The 23629-nt window shown below is 37.8% G+C and overlaps 2 protein-coding genes across 2 annotated transcripts; one reads left to right on the forward strand and one right to left on the reverse strand.

Moving 5' to 3' along the window:
• On the reverse strand, positions 1 to 16391 carry esf1 (ESF1 nucleolar pre-rRNA processing protein). Its single transcript, XM_088934056.1, has 14 exons — positions 16311 to 16391; positions 14845 to 15519; positions 14124 to 14452; positions 13548 to 13661; positions 12521 to 12630; positions 11559 to 11711; positions 10483 to 10597; positions 9248 to 9383; positions 8676 to 8831; positions 4281 to 4408; positions 2877 to 2967; positions 2496 to 2593; positions 1312 to 1461; positions 1 to 668 (listed from the first exon to the last, which is right to left on the reverse strand). Exons 2-14 carry the CDS (start codon positions 15470 to 15472, stop codon positions 375 to 377), a joined length of 2502 nt encoding a protein of 833 aa, XP_088790182.1. The 5' UTR covers positions 15473 to 15519; positions 16311 to 16391; the 3' UTR covers positions 1 to 374.
• Positions 16392 to 16814: 423 nt separating this feature from the next.
• Positions 16815 to 23624, forward strand: ndufaf5 (NADH:ubiquinone oxidoreductase complex assembly factor 5). The gene is made up of 11 exons (XM_088934239.1): positions 16815 to 17214; positions 17647 to 17687; positions 18939 to 19002; positions 19158 to 19205; positions 20088 to 20188; positions 20828 to 20867; positions 21500 to 21697; positions 22421 to 22481; positions 22634 to 22717; positions 23005 to 23087; positions 23519 to 23624. Exons 1-11 carry the CDS (start codon positions 16945 to 16947, stop codon positions 23600 to 23602), a joined length of 1074 nt encoding a protein of 357 aa, XP_088790365.1. The 5' UTR covers positions 16815 to 16944; the 3' UTR covers positions 23603 to 23624.
• The last annotated feature ends 5 nt before the right edge of the window (positions 23625 to 23629 follow it).

Consider the following 23629-nt stretch of genomic DNA (forward strand, 5'->3'; position numbering starts at 1 on the left):
TTGGGGTTTCACTTCAAAAGGCTTTACTTACATGACACTTACATTATATATTGTCATCTTCATGTCCAAAAATTATAATGTCAATGGGACATTTTCAAATTAGAGCTTTTTGTTTTAAGTTAAAATGACATCTTGTTTAGTTTTACTTGAATTGTTAGAGGCTTTCTCATACGCAAGACCTTCTGTTATCCCTTTCAGTGGAAAAAACTCATTGAAATCAGCGTTGCTGGAATAATGGGTATGCCATCCAAGAGAGAAGGCCACAGATTTTTATCTCCAGCTCCCTTGTCCTCAAAGAGCCAGAGCTTAACCATGTTAAGATACAGTATATCATGCCATACTTTTTCTCCCTTTTTTCCCTTCTCTGTCCACAGCTACTTCGTTTTCTGCTTTTTTCTCGCCTGAAACTGCTCGGTTTTGCTCTTGATGGATCTCACGAGCATGGAGAGTCCCGGGTCCATAGTTGTCTTGGAGCCTGTCTTTAGCTTGCTAGGGCTCTCCTGTTCCAGCTCCCTCTCCTTCCTCTGGGCAGCCTCCTCCCTGCGGCGTCTCTTCTCCTCCACGATGCTCTGGGTGGCCTTGGTCTTCCTGAAGGCGGGCTCAGAGGGGTCCAGATTGAACAGGTGGGAGGTATACATTGCCTGGAACCGGGGATCTTGCACATCAACCTGCAACCAAGGTAAGAACAGGTTAGCTTTTAGTGCTGCACCATCCAAATTCAGATTCACTTTTACTTTTCTGCAAAGGGTTACTGTTTTTTTTACCAGTCTAAAAAAAGCTCCAATTATCATTTTACTAATGCAATGAATCAGGACAATAAGCAGTCAAACAAAGAGGTTAAATTAAGCTTCAAGTACAGTGCTTATTGCCCCATTTAATTTTCTCATTAACTGTTTCCAATTCATTGCACTAAAGCAGATAATATCTTTCACCCAACATCTGGCAACAGTTATTGCGAAATTTTACTGAGATGCGTCTTATTTACAGCAAATGGACGGTTTGATCTTGATGTTAAATAAACTACTTTAAGTGCACAGCAATATGTAAATGTTTTCAAAAGGAATACAAATCTTTGGTGGTTTCAGCTGTTCCATGTGTTAATGCAAGATACTGTTGTTACAGGCCTCAAGAACAATTATACAAACATATATACAGCTGTAGCATGGATAATATCATACAAAAAATATATGTTACATATGCTTCCATCTCACAAATACAAATTTATATTCCAATAAAGGTAAATCAATGAAATATTTTGCTGTACCAATGAATAACAAATCTAATTCAATAAGAAAGGATAAAGGCTCTAACCTCAAAGTTATCTTCTTCCAGGAGCTCGTTCTTTTTCAAGAGCTTCTTCTTCTTTTTCTTGCTCAGGTTCTGCTGCTCCACGATCTTGTCGTAGTTGAAATGCTTTCGGTTCTCATCCTCATCGTCATCCATCAGTAAAGCCATTTCAGCCTGTGAACATACAGGCACACCTCCTTAATTTAATATCATTAACATCCTTCTGTCGCTTCTTGTACAAACCTTGTGGGGGTTTTCTCTAGAGGCAGGTGTGAAAATTAGGTGGCCGATGCAATCTAATACACCCGAACATGTTTTTACAAACGTAATTTGTTCCCAGAAACTCTTACATATAGCGAAAATTCATAAAAGGAAAAAAAAAATTCCATTGTTTCTTACAGGGAAAAATGACAGTTTCAGACCCCCAAAAAAGTCAGCCCTTCTTTTACTTTTTTCATATATAAATTACAAAAGAAATAATAATAACAACTTACATTTATACTGTGGTTTGTGAATGTTATTAATGAAAAAACTCTGCTTATTTACAGTAATTAGTTTAATAAGACCTAAGTATAGTACTGTACAGTAACCACTTCATTTGCTTTTTGTGTAATTGTGTAATAAAAAAAATAATTTTCATAAACACCTTTACAGTGTGATGATACAGTCCAATAATCTTCTGCAAAGTAAGAGCACACACAATGGTGAACAATGCACAGAGCAAGATGCTATGACCTCTATCACACATACACTGCCTCTGCTGCCACTCCATAGGCTTTGCATTAGCTTTTAACCCAGACGAGTTATGAAACGAGTCATACCTTCTTCTACACTCAGGTGGTGGTGGTGGGGGGGGGGGGTTGAAATTGTTCTTTATATCGCTTCTTCACAGTTTCACCGTTGGCTTTCATTATTCGAAATGTGGGTAACCATTCACATACTTTGTGGTACTGAATTTTCATTTAAAGAAAATGAGTTAAAAGAAGTATGGGTGTATCCATTTGAAGATCAACTGGTGTTAACACTGCAAGTGTAACAGATCCACGACAGTAAGGTTTTTTATCTTCATATAACAGCATTTCTTATTTACTCCTGTAGATTTTTTTTTAGCTTTACATGAACATTTTGTGGATAGTAGTATTTCTGTTAAATTTTTCAGCTGCAGTCATTTTATGCCAGGAAAATGTAAAGCTTGACTATAACATTACCCTTTGTTTTTCTAGCTCTGCCTCTTCTTCTGGAGTTCTCGCCTCCTCCTTGGATTTCTTATTTTTCTTAGCCTTGCTTTTATTCTTCAGCGCTGTTCCTGGCACAAGACAGGTACGTACACAGATGTTAAACCCTCACTGCTATCTTCCAGCAGGTCTGTATTTCCCTTTGAAGCCTGTTCATTTTTAAAGTACTAATTATATATTGGTGCTAGAAGATAAATGCTTTTTACAACACGTACTGTCCGTAGTTTAGTTACAAATCATATACTTTAGTCAATAGGCACCAGTGTTTATGGAAAATTGTTTTAAAAAGGTTTATCTATCAAAACCAAAGCAGGGATGGGGAAGGTTGACCAAGCAGTTCCCAGCAGATCTCACCTCCTTTTCCCAGTTCTTCAGCAAAATAAGGGTCATCAAGGTCGACATCAGGAGGCAGGTCATCATCACTGAGATCAGACCCAACAGCAGGCTGCAACACCAAGTCACATGTTCTGAGCTGTGCTGACAGTTCCTTAAAGTCATACTTAATAATACTGGGAGGCAACAAACACTATTTGTTCCAATACACATTTTACTTTTTTAATGCCACTATATAAAAGGTGATTGTTTTTAACTAGCAGAATTGTACATCTTCAGATTAACAAAAACCCCTTTTCAGGTCTTTTTAAGAGTTATTTAACTGCTGAGACCTTCTCTTTTTCTAGGACATTTTTAAAAGAAAAAAAGTTAAATAATTTAAGTTTTACTTTAACTTAATTTATAGCTTTAAATGTAACAATAACATGGATGTAGTCTAGCCTAAATCAACTAGACAGAGACCCACTTGCTGGTGTTATTTAAAACATCTTGTGAAGAAATTTTAACAATTCAAAATGGAAATAGCCACATTGGAGTTGAGAGTAACTACCATGCCTACACTGTGTTCATAAGCAGAAACATCAAAATAAAACAAATACCCAAATCCGGCATTTGTTGTGAAAACAGAATTTCCAGCAGCACAAAAATGCTCCCAGAACTATGCATCTGTAAGCCAGCCAAGTGATCAAAGGTAAAAGGCTCTGGGTGGACCAACAACAATCTTATTTTCTTTAATCATATATGCTTGGTAATGATGTTTATTTTGGCTCTCGGAGCCTGATGAAAGTATGCACAAGGCCGTTAGGAGTAGTACTGAAGTTCTGGATTTCAAGGGGTGATCTCAGTATGGCACACGGTTTTTATGCAAACAGACACTTTTGAAGGGCATTCCAGACCTATAGTTCATCTCAACTTTGTGTTCTATGAAAATTCTGCAAAGGGAGCTGCAAAGGAGGCAATCTCTTTAATCTGTAATAAACTAAATCAGCCTTTAAAGATCACAGATACATAATTAAGGACAAGGCTTTTTTTCCCGACAAGGCTAGGCAACAAATTTTAGTGAGAGCTCCCCTTGGGAGTACTTTTTAACTCTGAAAACATTCTATCCATTCTGCAACAAAGTGAAAGGACAATATCAATTAGCCTTTAAACGAACCATTAATCCCCTTAAACTCTGCGAGATCCCATAGCACATGTCAAAAGAGTCAATGCTGTGCAACAAAGCAGCATGTTTCCCACAGGCCTTGGTCAGGCAGTGATACTATAGTGATAGTTCAGCTTGTTTTTTGGATCTGAGAACTCAAACTACAAGTGCTTTTACTTGTTTAGCCACCTGTGGGCACTGCAGGATATCTTTTTTACCACTGCTTTCAGGGATCCTCATTGCATCACTTTTAGTGGCGTTACATTTCTAGTGATGTTTACCTTTGCCCCTTCCATCTTCTTTTGTTTTTTCTTTTCTTTCTTCTTCTCCAAATACTCTTCCCATGGAGTCAGTTTATCCTTTCCCTCCAGCTTCTTCTTCACAAGCTGCTCAGCTGTCTCTTTGAGTCCTGAAATCTCACACGCACACAAAAGAAAAGGAAAACGAAAACGACAGTGGGTAGTGAGAGAACTTCTACTTCAAACAATGTCCACCCCAGAAAACATGTCCTTTATATCACAGCTATCAATCTGTCAAACGGGCACATCTGAACAAAAACAAAGAAAACCAGAGGCTGAAAAGGAAATTTCCAAACTGGAAATTCTTCCCTTCCACAACTTCCGAGTACCCAGTGGAATACCAAAATCAATTAAGTTACGAAGATTAATTTTCAAGGCAATAGCAATACTGAAGCAATCTTCTAGGCAGTTAGACATTTTTCATTTTTGATATCCAGGATTCAGTTAGATATGACTGTTCTATGGTTAGCCTCGATTTGTGGGAGAATACAGTTCGTGAATTTGGCAGAGGATTTTGATTAATATATTTACATGAATACCCACAATACCCACAAAAATTCATGCCAGTTTTTATCCATTTGCAGGACTGCTTAGCATGATTTGAAAATAGTTATGTAAAACTATGAATAGAAAAGCTTAACACGACAGCAAAATAACTAAAACTATGCAGAACACGTAGTTTAAAAAGCATATTAAATACTTAGTAAATCTGTCTTTACAATCTAACACTAAAATAAAACAACAAGGACCATGATTAGAGAAAGCCATAAACTGTACCGTGCACTGAACTTTCTATGTTTTTACTGTCCATTTCTCTGTAGAACATTTAGGCTCTATAGGAGTCTGCAGAGGGAAAGACACATCCAATCTCAGACCATCATGAAATGGCAAATTCTCGGAGAGCTAGAACCCACTCTCACATATTCTCTAGGCAACTTGGTCAGCTCACAGCATGACCCCACCAGCTACCAGGGGTCAGGACTCCTTTCTTGTTAATGCTTTGTCAGTTTGTGTGAGGAATTATCCATCCATCTATTTTCTAAACGTTTTTTCCCCAATTAATTAAGGGCCACGGATGAGCCAGAGCCCATCCCAGCAAGCAATGGGCGCAAGGCAGGACACACCTTGGGCAGTGCACCAGTCCATAGCAGGCAGACACACAAACACAGTCACGCATAAACTCACACTTAAGGCCAACTCTACCAGAAGCCAGTTAATCTACCAGTATATTTGTGGGCTATGGGAGGAAACCAGAGCACCTGGAAGAAACTAAAGCACATACGGGGAGAACATACAAACTGTGAGGAATTTGACCTTCTAAAATAAATCCAAACTGTTTGGGTTTTATTAAGCTCAGGGGAATTTGGGGACTAAGATTCATTTCTTGACTTATATAAGAAAAGAATCCTTGAAGATTGTGAAGAAGTGAAGATCGATTAACTTTAATCTATTGAGCCATCTGTCTCCCCTTAAACTGTGCAACAGGATCCACACTTCTTTATTTAATATTTTAGAGCCGCAATTTTCCTGACCACTTCCTAAAGCACAAGATAAGAAGTGATGTTTTTACAGCACAAAAGTAATTTTTTGCTTGCCATAAAGACGTCTTGAAGTGGAGTAGCTTAGTGTGAAAATCTTTGCTGCAAATCCTTCATTACATGCAAAAATAAACAACCAGCAGGCTATTACACAAAGTTCTGCCAAAGCAAATCCCAGAGGAATCCTGAAAGAAAACCCTTAAACGTGTTGTATGTATGTATTTCGTAACAGAGATTTGACAAATTCAATTTGCCCTTGCCAGAAAATAGTGTTATAACCTAATCTTACCAATCATATTTTAGTACGCTCATGTCGTTTAGGGATTATATACCATTAATCTTGTTCTTGAAAACATTAAAAAGATGTCTGCAGTGAGAATCCAGATGACATGAAACAAACAGCAGTTTCTACAAGTTCAACACACTCCAGGAATAACAAGTATGAGCCTGATAAGACAGATGTTTATGTGGCAAGATGAAAACATTCTGTTATTTGGTATATTGTATATAAAATAATATTTTAATATAAAACTGCTGTTAAACCATTGCATTCTTGCCCATTTTTAGATGCTACAGCAGATTTCCTAAGGTTAACTATGGTAAGCTTTGATAACATTTTAAAACACACCTACACAATTTAACAGCTGCAGGTTGGGCTCAAACTATAGTCAACACTCTTCTGTATGGATTACAAAATCTCATCCAACATCTATGTTGTGACAAGGAGCAGTAAGTTACACAATCTTTTTTCCAGGGCTGTTTATATCAGGTAGTTCTTGCTTTCAGATTAAATACACCCTTTTTGTTAACACTACTGTCATATGTGAAGTCAATGCAAATTCTTAAAATTGTTTACTATCCAGTTTTCAATCTGTTTTCATGACCTACATGTTATCATTAGCTAACCAACCATAAGACTCCCTGCTTCGTTGTTATTACATCTATGGCTCAGGCATTACTGTCCAGTATATCCTTATTTGGGATTTAAAATTTTTTCTAGCCTAAGCTTTCTAGCCTAATCTAAACTATGTAGCTATTAAACTAGAAGTGTTAAAACAGACTGTTCCTCTCTTAAACCCTCACCTCTTTTCCAATAATTATAAAAGAACAGAAGACATTTCTTTAGTAGGAATAGCTGCACTGGAAGACCATCCCCTGAATCAGAGCCTATTTTGTCACACTGTTAGTTCTGATCATAAAAAAGCCTTATCTTTTTCTGAATTGCCAATGAGCAACTTCAGTAGGTACATATTCATATAGACCAATTAAGATGAATCAGAGAACTGTCTCCCAAACAATCAGCTGATTGTATCCTATCTATTGTAATGCTTGTTCACCTTTCATTTCATTACTTGAGATCAAATGCAATAAACTTCAGCTCGTTTTACTACAACTAAAACCTTGAACTAATCTTTAATTTAAGAGGATTCAACATCAACACTTATGTACATTATTTTCTTTCTTTTGGGCCAGATCCGTCATTCCTTAGTGTAGTTCATACTGAGGCTTTACTAACACTACAGTGGGTCTATGGCTTCAAGCAGCGCTGCACTCTGTGGGGCTCATGAATTAACTACATGTAAGACAATACCAACCCTATTCACCTGTATTGACAGTACAGGCTTTAGAATGTTAGCATTGTATTACAGTAGAATTTGAAAAAATGCAAAAAAAAATTTTTTTTAAAAGAATCATACTCTTTAAAAAAACAAAACATGTTTGAGTGACTAATAGATGGCAGCTGCGTGAAAAAATTAATATTAAAGGAAAGCACATATTCTCATGTTTTAAAAATGAAACCACTTGGATTTCTTTCTGTAATATCTGTATTTTTTCTGAATCCTGCCACATCTAATGATAAGTATTCATTTTAAGCTATCATATATAAGAAGCCAAATCTGGCATTACATACAATAATGAAAGCTGAAACCTGAAAAATTATTTAATATTAACATTACCTGATTACTTTCCTTTTGACTGACATTTTAGATGAACAATATAATTGAACATATGGTGGCATGTCTGTCTGAGCTGTTTTTAAATTGTATTATCAGCAACACTAAAATATCTTCATAATTCATACCTTCTTTATGTTTCCCACCATTGAAATGTTTTGTTACAAAACAGAGAAAACAAGATACTGAGGTAATACGAGTGAAAATAAACCAGTAAATCTGATGCAATAAGGAAAAATTAATTAGAGTTTTTTTAATGGAGTAAGTCTTTTTTTATTTTTGCACAGATGAGTAGCCAAATTGCCTTAGGTTTGGAATATAGTATTTCAACACAACCATTTAAGATGAAACATCCTTATCCTCAATAAAAAAATCAGTGACATAAATCACAGTATCAAGGTTCACACAGTATGAAATAGCCCTAAGGCAAACATATACATCTATTAATTAAATATAATTTAAAGTAAATGAAAAGCAATTTAATATTTTTCCAAAAGCAAAAAAGTATTTTCCAATTAATGACATTGTCACTTGGAGACAACCTAAATTTTAGGCCTTAACTTCCAAGGTAAATAACCCAGAATTCACAACTTAAAATCGTTACCTTAAAACTTCAGAAGTAGTTACTTCATTTTTTAAGCAATTAAAAAATGTCAAAAGGTTTATTTTCTTAAATTAAAGCAGCTGTTCTTTGCAAACCTAATCTCTAGACTAGAGAAATGTCAATGTTGACCTTAGATTAGATAATGTTCCTTTGCACTACTCATGGATCTGGAACTACTGAGATTGAGAACAGTGATATCATTATAAAAAAATAAAAGAAATCTGGGGCAAAGAAATTCTGAAATGCTTAAGAGCCACATCAGGAGAGGACACTGGTTTACCTGGAACCCATGAGATTTCCATTTCCATGTCTTTTTCCTGGTGTTTCCCATCTTTGTCTTGAATGCTTTTCAGCAGATCTCGGTACTTTGCAATCTGCTCCGCATCATCTTTTGGGGCTTTCTTTGCTCGCTTCTCTTCATCATCTGCATCCTCAGCTAAAGAAAGGAAGAAACAGGAATCTTAACCCATTTCACAGTGCAGATCAGTTTTTCTGGCTATGCTACATAGGTCTCGGTGTAAGATGAGGTCAGGGTTCTTAATAAACACAAGGAAACTCCAGTAAATGTTTTTATACTTCCAGAAGGGGAAATGATCCGCATTGCGGCAGAAGGCTTCAACTCATATAACCTCAGTTTAAAACATTCTAAATATTTTTACAAAAATGTGTTAGATATTTTGCAAACTGTATATAAAAATATATTCATGGTTTTGTATGAAATTTGTAAAATGGGTTCCTCATGAATCACTTAACTCCACATTTTAGAAACAACTCAGTAGATGAAGTCATTTGCAGTGGATGTTTAAGCACTGATCATAAACTCTCCTGACTGAAACTGCTGCAACAGGTTACCTTCTTGATCTGACTCTTCCTCACTAGAGGAAGCCAGGTAGGCTTGGAAGTCCATATCCATAATCTCATCCTTCTTGAACTTCCTATTGAGCATGGTGACGCGCTCGTGGTCTGTCTCATCCCAGGTCAGCTCCACCTGTGCCAGAGGAAAGCCTTATGTCAGCACAGGTCTGCTTCAACCTGCCCACTCACAGCTACTCTTGACTCCCGAGACAAAGCACCACACAGACTGACCAGACATCAAGAGCAGCCAAGACTGTAAATAGCAGCTGATATCCTCTTCCTGAGTGACATATAACATTCACAAAGTTTTCATTGTGTAGAAGTACACAAAAAACGTTATGATAAGGTAAGCATAAAGCTACAAATGCAGTGTACAATAATATAAAACAGTAAAGCTACAACACATCAAGACAAGATTACAGAGCTAATATAGCATACAAAGTAATGATGTAATCCTCTGTCGGTGTGTTTTACAGTGAATAACTACAATTAGCAAACTGCCACACCAGTTTCTGAAGCAAGAATACTGGTACTAAAGTGTGTAAGAGTTAAAGATTTAGAGAGATGAGACATCACCCTACTGACTGCAGAAAGGTGGTTAGTGACTATTTGGATTTCTGTGGATAATTTACTTTATCACCGAAGGGCAAGGGTGGAGAAAGACTGGATCCTGGACATGGGAGAATGGAGTCTGGGTATAGGACAGCTGGTGGAAAAGTAGGAGGGGAGAAGGCAAGAGTGGGTGTAGTGAGAATTAACAGTATTAAGTTCCTAAGATTCTGGAAACCAGCAAATTAAGTCTCCCTTGGCAGCATGCTGTGGGATCTGTAACAGTCCTTACATTTTTTATCTAGACAACTCTTGGCAGTATCAATTTCAACTTAACACACCTATTGGAGCAACACCCAATATTAACAACACAGTGAGGCTGGGCATGATATTAGAGCCCTTTCAAAATTGTCAACCTCACTCTGTAAAGTACTTGTCATACCAGCAATTATCTGTCATACAAAAACATAACAAAAGGTATGATGGTCTACTACCACACAACCTTTAGGTCAATTTCTTGTGAATAACCAGTCCTCCTTTGCATTTCCAAGGTTTTTAGGGAGAAATAATCAGAGTTTAGCAGAGAGATACAAAGGGCTTCATGTCTTCTATGAGTAGGTTTATCCAGAGCGCTTGACTCTTATTCGTTTGAAACAGCTCACACGTTTTCCTGCCCACCCTACCTTTGAAGTTGCCACTGCTGCTGAGCTAAAATATTTTGGCGTATATGAAGCCAAATCAACATCTGACGCAACATCTTTTGGCTGCTCGTCAAATGCAATATCGTCTGGAATAAACCTGTGAAAGAAAACAGAAGCCATAATAATTCAGGAGGTGTGTCAGAAACCCGCAGGAATTATCAAGCAATTATGTTTCACCTACTTATAACGCAATGGAAAAAAACAGGCTTCACTTCATCCATTTAAAAGCTTCCTTGATATTTCTGGTTAGCAAGTCACAGAAAACATTTTTAAGACAAATTAAAAACAGACAACTTGAGAGCAAATTATTTTCTGGCAATTTCACATTTAGAGAAAAGTGAAGCTCATCATAAGCTACCGATTGGTGTGACAGTTTTCCTATGAAGCTTACAAAATGAACCTCTGTTTTGACCTGAACATTGCAATGGTATTTAGAGCAATGCTGAAACAGTCCAATGGTGTCGTGACTTCGTAAATTACCACACACAACCATGAACACTGCTCTCATTTCACTGGAGACATGAGTTAAATTTCGTCCCAGGCGCCCAGGGACAACGCACATAGGGTATTATTTCTGCTGAATGCTCAGTTCTCTTTCAGAAATAGATCAGAATACATAATAACACACCAAAGAGTCCCCTACAGTCTTAAGGGAGTACAGATTAAACTTTCCCAATTGTAATTCGTGAAATATGTTCAGTATAAACATACTTTGAAATTCAGCCTGAAAAGCATTAAAGAACTACTACAAAACCACATTTGCTGAATAAATGTTACATTCTTACTCTCTTATTAGTACTTGATTGTTTTGTTTTTTGTAATTGTCTGCAGAAATGAACTATTTTCTGCTCTTCTAAATGTTTTAAACCATTTAATAACCTAGAATTAAGCCCCAAATATTTTAAATTTAACTCAGAGCATCAAGGACTCTTTGTCAGTCTTCCTAACACGGAGAAGTATTCAGTTCTGAATTTGCCACCATTAAAAATATCAGTGCTCTCAACTAACTTAGTGGGGGTTTACTAAGAAATGTATAGCTAGAAAACACTTTTCCTTACCTGAGGTCTACGACCGAGCAGCTGCTTTCGTATTCAAAGCCGTCACACTCCTCATAGATCTTAGCTGCAGTTTCTGGGGAGTCACATTCCACCACAGCGTAGAAGTACCTCATGCGCTTGAACTGGTATTCCCTCATTTTCTCACGATAAAGCCTGCATCAAGACACCACTGTCAAATCAAATCACACCTTCTTCCTCTGCCAAGTCTGCTCTGCCATTATTGCGGTCTACTGGTCTACGGACTTCACATTTATTGTAGAATTGGCTATGGCTCCTACCATAACATGGCCTATTATGGGAGGTGGTGGTCGGGGTGGGGGTGTTGATGAAACAAAAACATAATTCAGCAAAAACTCAGTTCTTATCACAGAAACAAAAACACTGATGAACTGAAAACAGCACTACTAGGTCAGAAAATTACATGTTCTACAAGGGCCACAGTTCTCTCAAAGCTGTGAGGTATGAACAGTTATAAAATCTCAGTGCTTTTAAAACCCAGATTAAGGATCACAGACAGTATCATATCTACCTGGGTTTAATCAACTGTTGCATAAAAAACATCGCTCTGAATTGTTAGTTGCTATACAGCAGTAGAGCACTGCCACCTTGTGGCTTCAGCAACACGTGCTCTTGGGAAGCACAGGCCTAATCCTGGAGGCTGGCTTTTTAGCAGGTTTCATAACCATTTTTACATCATTACAAAGAACGAGAAACAGCAACAGTAAAGCAAATAATTCGTTTAAATAGAGTTCGGATGGAAAAGAACCCCAAAAAGCATGCAGTGTTGTGCAGAACTCTGCAGCTCCTATGAAAATACAAGCAAAAAAAACACCTTAAAGGCATCAAACATTTCAATTTGGACCTGCAGCAGAAACAGCAGTGTTTAAAGATTTTGGAACAACACACCATCTCAGGTCAGAAACCAAACTAGTACAAAAGTATGAAAGCCCCATTCCCTGCACCTCTCTTCCTCAGTGTCTTTATCAGGATTCTCGGGCAATATGACCAGCTCCAAAGGTCCCTGCAACTGCTCGGCTTTCATCCGCTCCTTCCCAAATTCTGAAGGGTAGATCTGGAAAATACAAGAAAGACACTAAGTTAAACACGCTAAAATGCACCATGAATTCAAAATCAAAGCAACATCATCTTAAACTGAAAAACGGACAGGTTAAAAAAATGTATACCTCCTAATAAACAAAACAAGATCGCCAAACATACAGCAACCCATGAATAACTAAGAACAAATATAGGAAATGGAAAGTTAATTCTCTTGCACTTGATGACAATGTGCAATGGCCTGTCAGGCTCGCCCCAGCTGTGGCTCTGTGGGGTGGGCTAGCCCTGGCGTAGCAGCTGGTCTCTGCTTCACTCACCCGTTACTCAGTGGCGGTTGCCATGAAGCAGACCGACAGCTGACCCTGATCACCTGGAGGCGATTACCTTCTCGCCGCTCCAGGTGATTCAGGGATGTTTGGGCTCTAATATAGAGTAAGGACTCTTGAGTTCTCAGGCTTGTTCCCTAGCTTTTGTTTTGTCTCCTGGCCCTTAATCAGCTTCCTGACCACCCTATGCAGATCATTTCCCACCCTGTGTAATGCTCTGCGTTTCTCATGGCTTCGGTCCCTGTTTGCATTTCTTGATCTTGGCCTCAGACTCTCTCCGTGCTTTGCTGCCGTCCTACCCGGGACCAGACCATAGCTTTGTTCTGACCACGGCTCCTGGATTCCCCACTGTGCTTTGAACTGTGCTTTGGTTTAGATTCACTGGTTTTTGACCCCCCGCCTGTGCGACCACAATCTCTGAATGGCGTTCCCTGCTTACTACATCACTATCCCCTATGCGGTTTTGAATTCCTGTATGAAAAGCACTGCAGCCTCTGTCAGCGCACTGCCTGCAGTTCCATCGGCCTTCTGCCCAGCAAGTGGGTTTGACTATACAAATCCCGATGTGCTGCTAGTAGAATCATTGTAGGGATGCACTGTTTCTTACCTTTACAGAGAGCACAACTCCTCCTTTGGGTTTGAAAGAGTTGAATAAAGCCAGCAAATCTTTGGCCTTCAGTCTGTCCCAATCCATGTTACACACCGCAAGCCTTCGAGTAACCTATTCAGAACATCACCGCACATCTCATACATCTCTTAAAACAGTACAGAATCCACATTTTCCCCACAACAGGGGACTAGTCCTATGGCAGGTGTATACCTCATGGATGCAGTTTGCATATTAAAAGCATCACTCATGTCTACGCTGAAATTGAAACACATCATAGCCTATCCAGCTGTTCAGACAAAACAATGCTAAACAAATTACCAAAATGCTAAATAATAAAGGGCAGGTAGTGCCATCAGAATTATTGAGTTTTACCTGCATTCAAACAAGCACCTTTACTGGCTGAGCAGCTGTGGAAACCATTATTCGTCTTTTCATATTAATATTTATAAAGGGTGTTCTCGCTTTGAAAACTGCAGTCTGGAGAAGTGAAAGGACAATGATGGTCTATATGTAACTGTATAAAGTAACTGGATAATGATCTGAACTCTATATGTAAATGCTCCTTCAACTCACATTGTCACCTCGAGGGGCATCTTTCCAAAGCTCTCCCCAGTCATGTTCCAATTCTTCCTCAGGCTGGAGCAGGTCTGTTAAATCGTCCTCCTCGTCTTCATCTGAGCTGGTCTCAATGTTACCTTTCCCTCGGGCCAGATCAGGACCGCTGTCGCTCTCCTCCTCAGACTCATCTTCAGAATCCTCCGTGCTCTTCCCCTCATCAGAGTCATCTTCCTCCTCCTTCTCCTCGCTGCTCCCCTCCTCCTCATCTTGCTCGACTTCAGACAGGTCAGCACCAGAGTCGTCATCTTCATCATCCGTGTCAAACTTAGTCTTTTCTTCATTCACTAAATAAGATTTTCATAAATTAAAAAATGAATATGACGGTAACATCAAATAATACAACAATAATTCCTTGTGCCTGTATAAAGCTTTTTACCACAAAGGGCCTTAAAGTGTTTTGCACTTAGTAAAGGACCAACTTCACTTCATCCACTAATGAAGTGCAGCATTAACTTGGGTGATGTGGAGCAGCCATTATATACAGTCCGAAAGCCCCAATGCACAGCAGACCAGGGAGAATAAGTGAGAAATTTCTTCACTTTAAGAAGAGAAATTTAGGAAGGCCAGTTTGTGAAAGTTCAAAATGTAATTTTGCAGAAAATACAAGTTTTTTTTAAAAAATCCTGGTAGTATAGGCAGTAGTACAAAATCATAGTACTGATATACTTTTACAAACCTGATTTTTCAGGATCAGAAACAGTCGCTCTTGCTTTCGATTTCTTTGTGGGCTGTTCTGGGGCTGAGCTCTCCTCTCCTTTACCTTTCTGCAAGTGTTTCTCCCCTACTGAAACCCTTAGCCCTTGGCGTTTCTGTACTGCTTCCTCAGATCCATCACCGCTGTCTGGGAGTTCTCTCAAATGTAAAGTGTTTTTTTTGCCTGTTCCTTTCCTTGAAGTCTTTTCAGACACGTTCCCCACAAGTTGCGTGCTGTCTTTTTTCGTATCCTCATTTTTGGGTTTTTCTTGCTCGGTTTCTTCCTCAAGATCACCTTCAACATCCACTTTGGCTCTTAACTTCTGTTTCTTCTTCTTTGCCTTCCGAACTGCCTTTTTTTCCTCATGGTCGGACTCTTCTGAGTCTGACACTTTGTAGAAGCGTTTCAGGTCCTCTGCGGAGGAGTGGTTAATGGGACGACCCCGTTTGTCCACTGTGTACTTGAGCTTGAACCTCTTGTCATGGAACATCGATTGAAACCTCTTGTCTATCTTAATCTTCTGCTCCGTCTCAGGCATCTCCCAGAAACGTGGGTCTTGCTTCATCCGGCTGAATCGCTCATCGGATTTCTCACTGTTTTTGGAGGCCATGTTGAACTTCAAATACAACAGGAAGACAATAAAAAGTGATCTGCAAACTGAAAAGAAAATGATTAAGTAAACACAGTCTATGCAGTGCTATATGAGGCAATGTCCTTTAAATTAGAAATTTAACTGATGTCCTCACGACTTTCTTAGAGGTCAAAGGGAACAATTCACAACAGAAGAAGTGCTAACACCACTGATCTGGCTAAATCTCAGTTTGGTCTTGCTTAATCTAGCCTAACTAAAATTCCACCCTAAATCAACTTAGAAGCAAGTGGTCACTCCTTCACTTGATCTGCTGTGCGTTACCCGGGTTGGTGGTGCACCTCACATGTGCACAAACTGGATCCTGTCCTATACATCATAATCAGTCACACGATGGAAATAAAATAAATAATGAGATCTAAGAAAATCATTTTCCTAAGGAAAAAAAATAAACTGGAAGATTTCAGGAAGAATAATAGACAAAAGCGCCTGATAAAGTTTATTTTATCCTATGACTTCGCACCGGTACAAAATCGTGTTTTTATAAATTATATATAAAATGTAACAGAAAACACAGATATATCTATAGCACATTTGTAACTAAAAAAGCGTTCATTTTATTTTTTGTTACTTCCATCTTTTAAACAAATGCGATCGTCTTCAGACAGCATCTGATCAAACCAAAAATATACAAACATTATATTGAAAGTACCATATCAACAAATGAACTAAATCTAAGAAATCACGTATTCCTTATCTTTTGGCTGCCATGCAATTTTAATTCAACATACAACTGTTAAAACGTTTTTGCCCTGCGAGAATGTCAGTAATGAACGTTTTCGAAATAGAAAATATTTACCCGAATAGTAAGAAAACCACTCAGTCTCTTCACAGTACTCTCAAAATCTCATCCCATCCACATGGTTCTCCCACAATCCATTGCTTCCGTGAAAGTCCATCTTTCTACGGCAAGTCAAATGGAACAATCTTAGTGTCTAGTATTCAAAACACACTGATCTTAATGGGCGAAATCATAGTAAAAAAATCATAGTAAAGTTTAGTACAAAGTACGATAAAACGTAACTGAGCAGTTGTGAAATGATTGCATTCCACTGTAGAACATCTATTTTATTAGGATTGGATTAAAAAAATAAAAATATATATAAATGTCAACAGATTCTGAAGGTCTGAAATTCTGAAGCTGCAAGATGCAAATTTTGTCTGTATATTATATTCGGTATTATATATTATGTGCTTTAAAAAAAGTGTTACGGTATTGTTAATATTATCACACTGCACATCCACTAATCGGAGTAGTGCATGCAGTATTGATATTTATCAATCCATTCTTGAGCTGGACCCCAGTTCCATGTTTTTGTTCTGTTCTCCTGTGTGTCTGTCAAAGGTCAGAGTGAAGGAATGGAGCAAACCTTGAAATCGCGGTAGTGCATAATGGCTTTAGTCTTTTGAGTTGTTACTGATAACTTGACAATATGAACAACGTTTTTATCGTTCGACGGGCTTTCTCTACCTCTTGTATGCTTTGTCCCTGGCTGAGGGCACGCAAAGTCGTGCTTTCCTCAGGACAGTTGGCACACCAAAGCCAGGGTCTTGCCTTCAAGGGCTGCGCTAACTTTAAAAGATGGTTTTCCAGCAGGACTGCGAATTCCATGAATATATTTGATAGGAACATGAAAAGAAGGCAGAAAAACTGGGCTGCAGCGTTGCAGGACGGTGACAAATACCATTATCTGAGAGACGAGGTATGTGTGGGGTGGTTTATTTAATTTGTTTAGGTTTACTGATTCTGTTTGACACGATCAATTAATTAAATAGAATATGATATTAGAATGCTGTTTTAAATACAGAATGTTTTCGGTAAAATTTGAGAAACGTTAGAAACGTAAGAAGTACTGTTTTTTGAGGACCATATATTTGATAATTTTTATTTTCTGATATCTATGCAACAACTGTATAAAAAGCATTTAAAGTGTTATGTGTCCAAGACAATGTCTATGTTTTGTATATGCTGTAGGCACAGATATACAATGTAACATCGTAATCAAAATAAACAGTATGAACAGAGTTATAGCGGTCAGTTTGTTTCACAGTGTTTTCTTATTTTCACCTGCATTTAGAAGATGAGTAATTAAAGGCGATTTACTGATGCACTATTTCTTTTGGCATATTTATAGGTTGGCAGTAGGGTTGCAGATAGGGTTTTTGATATCGCAAGGTAAGATCAGAAACCTCTACAGAGCAACCGAGGCATCAGTTACATTTTGTCTAATGATAATCAAAATGTATTTACATTTTATCATTTGAAAATTTTGGAGATTATTTAACATAACCAATCATGAGTAAATTAGACTCAATTTCTTATTCTGCTTTAGAAGCAATGTCTGTAACAGTGTCGTTTAAACAGAGCTTACTCAGTGACAGTTCTGCATTATATATCTGATGTCCTCCTTGCACAGTTACTTCCTACCAGTTTCCAGCAAAAGACAGCTTTTGAAAAGGCTTCTCAAAGAACAAAAAGAAGCAAAGCACAAAACAATTAAGAAACAAAATGTATTAAAACAAGATTCAGTTTGATGGGATATTTTAAAACTTATTTTTATTAATAATAATAATAATTCCTTACACTTACTGTATATAGCTTTTTTCTATACACTGCACTCAAAGCGCTTTACAGGTAATGGGGACTCCCCTCCACCACCACCACCAGTGTGCAGCCCCACCTGGATGATGTGACAGCAGCCATAGTGCGCCAGTACGCTCACCACACATCAGCTCTCAGTGGGGAGGAGAACAGAGTGATGAAGCCAATTCATAGATGGGGATTATTAGAAGGCCATGATTGGTAAAGGCAAATGATGCCAGCCTAACACCCCTACTGATTTCGAGAAATGCCCCGGGATTTTTAATAACCACAGGGACTCAGGACCTTGGTTTTACGTCTCATCTGAAGGATGGCACCTTTTACAGTATAGTGTCCCCGGCACTGTACTAGGGCATTAGGACCCACACAGACTGCAGGGTGAGTGCCCCCGCTGGCCTCACTAACACCTCTTCCAGCCACAACCTTAGCTTCCTCAGGAGGTCTCCCATCCAGGTACTGGCCAGGCTCATACCTGCTGAGCTTCAGTGGGTTGTTAGTTTTTAGTTGCAGGGTGAAATGGTTGCTGGTCAGTTGTTTACTTGTTTATTGTTTAAGTGCAATTTGTGTGATACAAGGCTACAAAACGTTTTGTGTATCCATTATCCATTTTATTTGTATATTGAAAAATTGTAATATATTGAAGAATATGTAAAGGAATGTCCTGTTTTTGGCTTCCATTCATCTCCCTTGACAGGATAATTCAACAGTATTGGGTGTCTTACAGGGTTATAGAACTGTAATTGGCTCACCAAATGAGACGTATATGTGATATGTACATATATGACAGTATCAGTAATATTGCATGTCCATCTTTATTTTTTGTAGAACATTTCCTCTTGCTCTGGACATTGGCTGTGGAGCAAGTCACATTGCCCTGCACTTGAACAAGGTACTTTTAAAAATGTTGCTGGGGTTCAAGTGTGAAAGACAATGACTTCATCCCTTATTGATCAAACTGAAATCCTTTCCTGGTGTTTCAAACAAATAAACTTGTTAACACAGATATGATCTATTTGTTTTTGTATATCTGTCCTAATATTCTAGGAAACAATTGAAAAGCTCTTCCTAATGGATGTCACAGTAAATGCTCTGGTGAGTTGCTAATTTATTTGATGAATCTATTTGCATCTTAATCAAGTAATAGGTTTCTATTGTCTCCGAGATTGTTTGTACACTGGTACCATTCTGCCATTCACTAACTGACAGTGTGGCCCAGAGCAGAGCTTCTCAACAGTGTGTGATTAGGCACTTGCATTTAAATATTCGTAACACCTTTCATACTGCCACCAAGACAACAGCATTCTGTGAAAGTGATGGATCATATTAAACGCACTTGAAAATGACATGAAAGTATTAAAGTTTAAACTTTTTAAATTGGATAGCACTTAATAAACGGACTTGTATATCCTTTTACTTTTTTGTGCCAGAAGGTGGCATCATACTGTCCACTACTGAACATTGTGCTGGGCTTAAAAGGGATTTTACATCTGTCCATTAGTAGAAAGCTACTTATTCCTGTAAGGGTCACTGCTGGGTCATATGCGTGTGTAGTATAATTCATTTAAGAATCAAACCTGAAGAATCACTTTGCAATAGATAAGAACCTGCACATTTTGCAAACTGATTTGATAAATGCTTTTTTAAAATTACAACCCACACGAAGCTACAGGTACAAGGCTTCATGTGAAGGGACCTGAAGGGAGTGGGATAGGGACCTCAAAACTACTGGAATCCTCTGCACTAAGTGTCAGCTGCAATAGTTCACCAGGAGTGATTGTGGTGGTTCTTTTGTAACATAGCTAAGAAAAAAAATATAGCAGATGCCTCTTTTTAAGAGTTACGCAGTGTTGTATTTGTAGTTCAAGGCCATTCTCGAGTGAAGGGCAAACATATTTGCAACTGAAAGGCAAAAGTAGAATGTCTATGTAAACCCCAGTGTACAAGATATCATAAATCTGTGATTAACTTTTACAGAAACTGAAAGAGACTGAAATCCCTACATACAGAGTACTGGCAGATGAAGAGTTTCTTCCTTTCAAGGAGAACACATTTGATCTCGTTGTCAGCAGCTTAAGGTTATTGGTTTTATTCATGTTTGATTTCTCAAATGTAGTTAAGACAGTGACATATCAGTATTGCCCGTTGATATTCTAAAATTTGATTTATCTGTTGTGTTCAGGTATTATTCAATATCAGTGCCATTTTCGAATCGACAGAAGCTGAAGCTGCCACATGGACATTAAGTTCTGGTGCTATTGCTGTAACATCTTTGTAAATTATTTGCAGCAGTTTTATGTTTTCACAAGTACAAGGTCATTTCTGTGAAGCTGATTACTGAAGTTGTCAAAGTCAGAAGCTGTATTTGCAATTAGGAATGAAATATGTAGTGTCAAGAAAATGTAAAGTATTAAATCATTCTTTTTGATTTTTTAATTTATATACCTCATTGCATCCAGTTCCACTACTAGGAGATGATTTCTAAGGAGGAAGTGCAGCATGCATTTAGTCCATATTGATTGACAATCATTACATTAAGATTATACAGGTATGAAATAATGTAGCACTTCTTTTTCATTTCTTCAGAGCCTTCTAGTACAAAATATAATATAATATTTTTTTGTTGTTGTTATGTAAAGCACTTTGAAAAGCCATGTTTAAAGGCGCTATATACATTATTATTATAACACTTTTTTAAATGTGTTTCTTCTATACAGTTTGCACTGGATAAATGATCTCCCAGGGGCTTTCCGGCAGGTAAAAACCCATTAGCACACATTCTTTGCAATAAATATTTTGCTTTCTTTGAATTATTTAGGTCTTGTGTCAAAATGTTTAATAGAGTTGAGCTGAAAGTTTTTTATCAACAGTCATCCATTTATCATCTTGTTCAAATATTTAGCAAGAACGGAGATTTTGACAGGGGTGTACTAAATAAGGAAAGAAGAAATATTGGGGGAGCAAACAGGATTATACATACTGTACAATCATGATCTTGCTGTAAAATGTGAGGAATTTGCATTACTCAAATTGTTTATCATCAGAGTTTTTTCTTTGGAGAATCGGGCCTCAAACAAGAGGAGGCTGTGAAGGTGTTTCTCTATAGTCCTGTAGCGGTTTTACTGGAACACCCCCCAAGAAATCCCCTTGAAACCCACTCTAGCAAAAGATAATTGTGAATAGCAATCTGCCCCAACCTGGGTGGCTTTGGGAGGTTGGAGGAAAGAGGAGTATACAGCGAAAAGCCACCTGAACATGGGGAGAACTCACAGCACCACAGATACGGCTATTTCAATCTGGACTGCACCCAGGAACATCCATGGCACCACACTTCTTAAATACAAGTAAAATGGTGCATCAGGATGAGGTCCTGTCCTGTGCCCCTGCAGATCCATCACGTCCTGAAGCCTGACGGAGTGTTCATTGGAGCCATGGTTGGGGGGGAGACTCTCTATGAACTGCGCTGCTCACTGCAGCTTGCTGAACTGGAGCGGGAAGGGGGCTTTGCACCTCACGTGTCTCCCTACACTGCGGTCACAGACCTGGGAAACCTGCTGGGCCAGGCTGGCTTTAACATGTTGACTGTTGTAAGTTTACAAATTGTACTGTGTCACCCAACGTGGTCTTGTAGGACAAATTATTATTTCTCGAAGCCATGTCATTTAACACAAGAATCACACCTTTTACTATCATTTTAAAGAAAATACCATCAAGCGAAGCACTTTTAACGTGTTTGTAATACTTTTTTGTGCCAATCTAAAAAAAAATCTATGAAATTTCATGTGCAGTACGAATTGTACAGACCAATTTCACATCTAGGCTTAGGTGACTTTTAGATATTATGCCTTCCTTCCAGTTCTTTTTGTATTCCATATTATCCTCTTGATGTTCTGAAAAAAACTATTCTCTGTAGGTTACGATACAAGGCAGCCAAGGAATGTTTAGTACATCTTGAAATTTCCGTAATGGTGCTTTGCAGAATATTGAAAAAGACTTTTTTAGTTTACAGCTTGGCAGTCTGCCTTTACATCTTTTGATCATCTTTGAAAACACATTTACTTTGCATGAACTATTTCATTGCAGAGTATGCTAAAAAATGAATAAACTTTTGTAATATTTATTTATGCAAAAGATTGAGCTGTAACAATTTTAACAAGGAAAGCAGCTTAAAATGTGCTTTTTAACCACTTATACCATGTACCTGTTTCATAACAAGACAAAGTACAGAATTAGAATGTTAAAATTAGCATTCTTATTTGTATTATTTTGAGAAATACAATTTATTTTGTCTTTATGTTCTTTTACTTCAGGACATTGATGACATCCAAGTGTATTATCCAGGGATGTTTGAAGTGCTGAATGATTTGCAAGGTAAGTATTTGTGCTGTTAACAATTGAGCCCAGTTGGTCCTTGGAAGGGTTTTAATAACCTTGTATTTTACATGGGTTAACAGACTTAGAAAACAGATGAATTCCTTCTTAATAAAAGTGTAGTTTAAAAATGTGGTTTTTAAATTTTTCAGGGATGGGTGAAAGCAATTGTGCTTGGAATAGAAAACCCATGCTGCATAGGGACACAATGTTAGCTGCTGCAGCAATATACAAAGGTAAGCAGTGTCTTTATGACAGACTCAAATATGAATCCGAATGATCTTTGGCATGAATAAAAGCACCTGCTTTTTCAGTATTTTGACTGAATGTTTTTGTAAATCTCCTTGCATATATAATTCTGTCTTATTCAAATATGAATACCACATTTGAAATAGTAATTTTTATTTTGTCTTCCAGGATAGGTTAAAAAAATCCCAGTTATTGATATTATAGCAAATACTGAAACTGACAGCATTTATATCTTTTCCCAGATAATTCTAAATTATTATCTTTATTTTCTCAGAAATGTATGGTAGTGAAGATGGGTCTGTACCTGCAACATTTGAGATTCTGTATATGATTGGATGGAAGCCTCATGAATCACAGGTATTATGAAATTAAAATGCAAATATTCTTTATGCTCAGAAAGGGTGGTGAATAAGGTATTTGCCTGTGTGGGAGCTATGAGACTGGGTGTTATTGGAGAAAGTCTTGCATGTCCTCCATTGTTTTCAGTTTTTGCAGCTTTTAAAACTCAGTAGTTTCACCTTCTACAGAACATTGTTAAGAACAAAAGAGTCACAATGTCAATTACTCTATTCAGGTTTAGTTGTATAAACTAAACCACTCTTTTGAAATAAATCTGTATTAAATTCGAAATTAAGTTGAATGCATTTTATAATTATCCCTTGGAAAATTGTTTTTTTCATAGAAGTGTTTGGTGAGCTGTGTGTCTCTTTGTACATCATGTTCATGCTTTCAGAACTTTCAATAAAATATACAAGGATGATAAAATTAATACTTGATTTTCTTCACAGGCAAAACCTGCGAAAAGAGGCTCAGCTAATATGTCTTTTGGTGACCTTGGGAAAATTATTCAGCCACCGTCAAAGAAGCAATAAATTGTTATATTCTTATGAAGAACTACC

This window comes from Atractosteus spatula, chromosome 15 (genome assembly GCF_055471065.1).
Source record: "Atractosteus spatula isolate fAtrSpa1 chromosome 15, fAtrSpa1.hap1, whole genome shotgun sequence".
In the NCBI taxonomy this organism is placed as follows: Eukaryota; Metazoa; Chordata; class Actinopteri; order Semionotiformes; family Lepisosteidae; genus Atractosteus; species Atractosteus spatula.